General features: G+C 44.1%; 2 protein-coding genes across 2 annotated transcripts; both read left to right on the top strand.

Annotated features, from left to right (window-relative positions):
- Window positions 1–4,442: 4,442 nt before the first annotated feature.
- On the top strand, window positions 4,443–5,228 carry LOC139352717 (uncharacterized). Its single transcript, XM_070995346.1, has 2 exons — window positions 4,443–4,502; window positions 4,554–5,228. The coding sequence occupies exons 1-2, from the start codon at window positions 4,443–4,445 to the stop codon at window positions 5,226–5,228; spliced, it is 735 nt and encodes a 244-aa protein (XP_070851447.1).
- A 240-nt stretch (window positions 5,229–5,468) lies between these two features.
- Window positions 5,469–7,211, top strand: LOC139352716 (uncharacterized). Its single transcript, XM_070995345.1, has one exon. It carries the CDS (start codon window positions 5,469–5,471, stop codon window positions 7,209–7,211), a length of 1,743 nt encoding a protein of 580 aa, XP_070851446.1.
- The last annotated feature ends 268 nt before the right edge of the window (window positions 7,212–7,479 follow it).

Genomic DNA, 7,479 nt, shown 5'->3' with positions numbered 1-7,479 from the left:
GATTTTATTCCGAATTTCCGGACTTCCAGCTAACCATTTCTACTCAGTGCCTAACTCATTTATCCCCCTTTTTGATCTTGTTGATATGTCATATTTAATTTCCCATTGTGACCTTTTTATATTATCTGATTCCAATTTTATTATTTTTTTATAAAAACTTAAGTTAGTTACGTGAAATAAATCTGCGTATGAATCGTACGTCAATAAGTCTTTATTGTCCTTGAAGAAAAGATACTCGTGACTTGTTCAGTCAGTTGTTTCTGATTTTGTCAATAAAATAAGGTGTAGTATAAGCTCCTTATAAAACATTTTCTGGAAAAGGTAAAAAAGTAACATAAAAATATTTAGAATTTTATATTATCTTTGTGAATAATTATATTTCTATTGTTGATTATTGTTCTGTTAGGTAAATTTTCATTAACTACTTGTTTTTTACATATAGTTATACCCGTTACTCGTAGAGTAAAAGGGTATACTAGATTCGTCGGAAAGTATGTAACAGGCAGAAGGAAGCGTTTCCGACCCCACAAAGTATATATATTCTTGATCAGGATCACTAGCCGAGTCGATCTAGCCATGTTCGTTTGTCCGTCTGTCCGTCTGTCTGGATGAACGCTGAGATCTCGGAAACTATGGGAGCTAGGCTATTGAGATTTGGCGTGCAGATTCCTGAGCTTCTTACGCAGCGCAAGTTTGTTTCAGCACAGTGCCACGCCCACTCTAACGCCCACAAAGCGCCCAAAACTGTGGCTCCTACAGTTTTGATGCTAGAATAAAAATTTTAACTGAAATGTATTGTTCTCATCAATACCTATCGATTGACCCAAAAAAAAGTTTGCCACGCCCACTTTAACGCCCAGAAACCGCGAAAACCTGTGACGCCCACAATTTTCATGCTAGATAAAAAATTTTAACTGAAATGTATTGGTCTCGTCGATACCTATCGATTGATCCAAAAAAAATTTTCCACGCCCACTCTAACGCCCATAACGCTTAAATCTGTATACCGCCGGTAGGTGGCGCATTTTAATCTCGCTTTGCTGCTTGCATATCTCCATTTAGCTGAGTAACGGGTATCTGATAGTCGAGGTACTCGACTATAGCGTTCTTCCTTGTTTTAAGTTTATTTCTTTTACCGTGTTTCTTTTCATAAACTTACTGTCCTACATGATATACTTTTTCTTTTCTGTTTTCATTATGTGTTTCTAACATTTTCTCTTGTGTATTTTTTAAAATTTGAGGAATGTTATGGTGCACTTTTTTATTATTTAGTACGCCAAAAGGTTTTTGGTTCGTTGTAGAATTAGTGCTCTGATTACATTCTTGAGCAGCTATTATTACTATTTCGGAATAGTCGGTTAAATTAAATTCTTCTGAAACGCATCGAGGTAATTCGGTTAATGTAGAATGTGCCCTTTCAAATTGTCCGTTTGAGGTACTGTGCCTCGGGTCTGCGTAATGTAAAGTTAAAACGCACCTTTGTGCAAAAGATTTAAATTGGGCCGAGGTAAAGCTCGGTTCATTATCGGTCATTATAACTTTGGCTTGTCGAAATTGTTGAAAAAGTTCCATTACTTTGTTTTCCATATGTAATTTATTTTGGAATTATTTTACTGCTAAAAATTTTGAGTAAGCGTCAATACAAGTTATGAAAGTAAGACGTTGCGCGTAATATATGTCGATGTGTACATTTTCGCCTTCTTTACTCGGGATTGGGGCTGCTGGGGAACCAGACACCCTATACATTTATTCTTGTAAACTTTATCTCTCGCTCGCCTGTGTTATCTATTTACACATACATGCGCATGAAGCGCAGCTTAATCGTATGTACATACGTGCAAGAGCTTTGCCAAATGCATTGCCTCGGTCAGTACTTTTCCATTCATCTCTTACGGTAACGTGTTTACGACTTAATTCAGCCTATTCTTGTAGTAATATACCCAGCTACAGTCAGTCACATTTTTGCTACCAACGCAACCAGAGCGCATCGAGATTGATTGTACTAAATTATATTGGACGTTCGGTGAAGACAAATAAAAATCAATTTAAACAGTAACACTTCTGGCATCTAATTTGTTAACATAAAATTACTGGTCCTTCGATCGCGGATAGCCAGGAAAGCGTTTGTTTTCGGGACATTTTAATTAAAGCAAGGAAGAACGCTATAGTCGAGTACCTCGACTATCAGATACCCGTTACTCAGCTAAATAGAGATGTGCAAGCAGCAAAGCGAGATTAAAATGCGCCACCTACCGGCGGTGTACAAATTTAGGCGTTATGGGCGTTAGAGTGGGCGTGGCAAATTTTTTTTTGAATCAATCGATAGGTATTGACGAGACCAATACATTTCATTTCATTTCATTTTTTAACTAGCATGAAAATTGTGGGCGTCACAGGTTTTCGCGGTTTGTGGGCGTTAAAGTGGGCGTGGCAAACTTTTTTTTAGGTCAATCGATAGGTATTGATGAGAACAATATATTTCAGTTAAAATTTTTATTCTAGCATCAAAACTGTAGGAGCCACAGTTTTGGGCGGTTTGTGGGCGTTAGAGTGGGCGTGGCACTCTGCTGAAACAAACTTGCGCTGCGTAAGAAGCTCAGGAATCTGCACGCCAAATCTCAATAGCCTAGCTCCCATAGTTTCCGAGATCTCAGCGTTCATCCGGACGGACAGACAGACGGACAGACGGACAGACGGACATGGCTAGATCGACTCGGCTAGTGATCCTGATCAAGAATATATATACTTTATGGGGTCGGAGACGCTTCCTTCTGCCTGTTACATACTTTCCGACGAATCTAGTATACCCTTTTACTCTACGAGTAACGGGTATAATTAGTACTTGTCAACGGTAATCTATAGATATCTGCATCGTATAGAACCGTCCTCTAACCTCAATCGTCATGTGGAGTGTGATTCAACAGCGGGGCTTTTGCAAAAGCCAAATCACTCGTGCGCATAACAATGCCACGAAATTTGTGGAAAATATTCAGTCAATCCAAACATTAGTCGCGCGATTGGCCCAGCTACAGGATAACTATTTGCGGTTTTTGCGACTTACGGAGGATTTGTACGCTTACGAGTCTGAAGAGGGTTGGGAAGACCCTGCTGAAGACGTTGATATATACGAGAAAAAACACTACGCTAAAATACGCTATTCTCAGTAATACGCTTGAAGATTTAAAGGCTGAAGTCGCTAACAATACTCTTCTTGTTTCCGATCAATTATTCAACACTGCTCGCAGAAGCCATGTGGACTTTCAGTTCGAGCGAATCAAGCTCCCAACCTTTTCAGGAAATTATGAGGATTGGAAACATTTTTCGGACATGTTCACGGCATCGATTGCATCAAATACGAATTTCACTGATTGCCAAAGATTTCACTATTTGAAATCATACCTGTATGGCGAGGCGCTCACGTTAGTGAACGAGCGATGAACGAGATCCCTGGATAATTTTTATATTATTATCAAAGTTAGATCCTGAAACTCGGCAGTCATGGGCCCAGCGAGCAGAATCTGAAAATTCCAGTGTGACCATCGACCAATTTCTAACCTTTCGCACATCTCACTGCGACACCTTTAAAGCCTGCCAACTCGGTCGCGCGCCTCAAGCTCGACGATCGGCTGCTACTCATCATGCTGACGCCCACCAGAGACGCGACGACAACAAGTGTTTATATTGCCAGCAGACTCATCAACTGTACAGGTGTGACCAATTTCTAACGTTGGACATCACAGCTCGCCGAGAATTCCTGAAAACCAGAAAGCTCTGTTTTAACTGCCTCAGCTCTTCACACTTGGTCGGCAATTGCACATCGAAACACACATGCCGGGTCTGCCGCCGCAAACATAATACATTGGTCCACGACACGCCGCAGCCTTTTCGAACTGGAGAGCCTAATGAGTCACCTAGCGTAAACACTGGCAATCTGTCCTCAACCCCCCGAGCTAGATCATTCAGCACAAACAATCAACTTCGCACTCACGAAGAGACACCATCAGGCAGCGTTCCTCCTGTGGGGAACAACTACACTCATCATTCCCTGGAAAATATTCCGTATGCAGGTTCGCAAACCTTATTGCCAACCATTCTCGCTTGACGCTTGGGGAACACAACAAAATGCAGAATGCTCTTAGACACGGGATCCACCATTACTTTGGCATCGGAATCATTTGTTCAGCGGATTGGCGTGCGTTGAACGCATGCACGAATTTCAATTCTTGGTCTGGCCGCAAACAACGCCGGTCATACTCGAGGGCGCGCACACTTTAAGCTGCGATCTCGGCATTCGGATCATATCATCGAGATGGACTCCTTCATTTTGTCCTCGCTGACGTCATCGCTTCCAGCGCAAACTATTGACACATCATCTTCAACCTGGAAGGAAATTTCAGCACTTCCCTTAGCAGATCCGACGTTCTGCACTCCTGGATCTATAGATGTCATCGTTGGATCTGATCAACTTTGGTCTCTATATACCGGAGAAAGAAAATATTTTGGTAAGGACTATCCCATCGCTCTCAATACAATTTTTGGTTCGATTATTGCAGGCCGTGACCCATCACGCGGATCTCGACACGATGGTTCGATCGTTCATGGAAATGGACAATGTGCAACCTAACCAATCTCTCTTGGACTCCAGAGAGTCATTTCGCAAACACTCACACGCGCTCCGAAGACGGGGTCTATATCGTCGAGTATCCCTTCAAGGATGGAGCCCCGCCTATCGAATCAACTCTTCCCCCGGCAACCAACCGCCTAGTCTCAAAATCTCAAAGCTCAAAAAACAATACGAGGAGTTTTTGGATGACTACTTGCAACGCGGTCATATGGAACAACTGACATCAGCCCAAGTAATGGACGACCCTGACACTTGCGTTTATCTACCGCACCACGCTGTCATCAAGCAGGATAGCCTGACGACCAAGTGTCGGGTGGTCTTCGATGGATCTGGGAAAGACAGTTCTGGAATCTCTTTAAACGACAGACTTCATATTGGACCACCGATTCAGCGGGACTTTCTCGGGGTTTGCCTACGTTTCCGGCAGCACCGATATGTTCTATGCGCAGATATTGAAAAGATGTTTAGAGGGATTCAAGTTTCCAGGCGTCACACCAATTTTCAACGTATTGTGTGGCGCAAAAATGAGAATGAACCTATGCTTCATTTTCGACTGTTAACAGTCACGTACGGCCTAGCGCCCTCTCCATTTCTGGCCGTTTGAGTTTTGAAGCAACTAGCTGACGATCATCGCCTCGAGTACCCGGCCGCATCACAAGCATTATCACAAGATGCTTATGTGGACGATATCCCAACTGGATGCGATTCGGTAGAAGATCTTCTGGTTCTAAAGACGGAGCTGATTGGACTCTTAGGAAAAGCGAAGTTCAAACAACGGAAATGGAGCTCTAACTGCTGGAACCTTCTGCAATCATTACCTGAAGAGGATCGATGATATGACCCAATGCAGCTCACCAAAGGCTCAGGTCGTGATGTAATGTTCGTCAAACCTACAGAATTTGATCTCAGCATTGTCCCCACGAAACAAGAACTATTATCGCAACCTTCCAAGATCTACGACCCACTCGGGATTGCAGCGCCTACCACCGTGCTTCTCAAGCTCATCTTCCAAGAAAGTTGGACCGCTGTAATACACTGGGTCGAACCTATTCCTGACGCCCAGAATGCACGCTGGAGGGCATTAGTACCTCGGTATATTGCTGCACCCTACCAACACATCCAACTACACGGATTCGCAGACGCATCCATGCACGCGTACGGTGCTGTTGTTTATAGTCGAGTAGCATCGGATGGGAAGTTCCACATAAATCTCGTAGCCGCCAAAACACGTGTGGCTCCAATAAAATCAGTCTCAATTCCACTCCTGGAACTGAACGCTGCCCTACTCCTGACGCGGCTGCTCACTATTGTTAAAGCGTCGTTATTTATTCCTGTTAACAACACGATCTGCTGGACAGATTCGGAGATCGTGCTACTCTGGCTGTCCGCACCACCACGGAATTGGAACACATACGTCTGCAACAGAACGGCTGCCGACTGCGCATCCAGGGGACTTCACCCATCTAAGCTTCTTGACCACGAACTTTGGTGGAAAGGCCCATCCTGGATGGCCTTGAAACAATACGAATGGCCTCTGTCTACTAGTAAGTTCCGAGTTGATACACATTTGGAAGACAGAGCAGAGGAACTTCCAGCCAAGCCAACAACTCTACATAGCTTTCCTGACGAAAGTATCGACGAGTTGCTCATCAACAAGATCTCATCCTGGACTCGGCTCATAAGGGTAACTAGCTATTGTTATCCCTTTATTTATCGTCTTCGTTTGCAGCACAGGCCTTATTCTGAGTACCTAACTTCAACGGAACTGCAGGCAGCTCGAAACCAACTTCTTCGTCACATCCAACGAAAGGCCTTTCAAAGAGAGTATTCGCAGCTAGAAAACGGACGCCAGCTTCATGCAAAATCGCAGCTGATCCGGTTTTCTCCATTTCTGGATAAGGACGGACTAATGCGAGTTGGCGGACGAATCGAGAGGTCGACCCTTAACTACAACGCCAAGCACCCGGTTATAATTCCAAAGAGTTCTCCAGTCTCCGAGCTCCTGGTACGACATTCTCATGTGACGAATCTTCACACTGGAGTGGACGCCACGTTCACAAATCTTCGACAACAGTACTGGATCCTTGGTGCACGAAATATCGTCCGAAAGACTGTCTTTCAATGTAAACGCTGTTTCCTCCAACGCAAGAGCACAAGTAGCCAGATCATGGGAGAGCTACCTGTACCTCGGGTTCAAGCCAGCCGTTGCTTTAAATATACCGCCTTGGATTATGCCGGGTTAATTTCAATTAAAGGTTCAACTGGGCGCACACCAATGATCGGAAAGGCATGGTTCGCAATCTTCGTTTATCTAACAACGAAGGCTCTCCACATCGAAGCAGTCACCGATTTAACAACCAAGGCCTTTATTGCGGCTTTCCAACGATTCATTGCTTGGCGATCCAAACCAACTGATCTCTACTCAGACAACGGTACCACCTTTCATGGCAGCAAACGAGTACTCGACGAAATGCGGCTGCTAGCCATGGAGCAATGCAAGGATGAGAATTTAGCAAACTTCTTCGCCAACGAAGAAATTCTGTGGCACTTCATACCGCCTTCTGACCAACACTTCGGGGGAATATGAGAAGCCGGAGTTCGGTCCATCAAGCTACATATGAAAAGGATAATGGGATCGTCAGCCCTAACCTTCGAGGAATTGTCTACAGTTTTAATACAGATTGAAGCCTTACTTAACTCTCGTCCTCTTTGCTCATCAGGGGATTCTACTTTGGATCCGCTTACTCCGGCACATTTTTTGACTGGCGCTCCCTATACTGCCTTACCGGAGCCATCCCGTATAGACGTCCCCATCAACCGCTTGGAACGATGGAGTCAACTACAAGCAATGGTCC

This window comes from Drosophila suzukii, chromosome 3, assembly GCF_043229965.1.
Source record: "Drosophila suzukii chromosome 3, CBGP_Dsuzu_IsoJpt1.0, whole genome shotgun sequence".
Taxonomy (NCBI): Eukaryota; Metazoa; Arthropoda; class Insecta; order Diptera; family Drosophilidae; genus Drosophila; species Drosophila suzukii.
The sequence above is the reverse complement of the archived record's forward strand: the minus strand, read 5'-3'. Positions and strand labels throughout refer to the sequence as shown.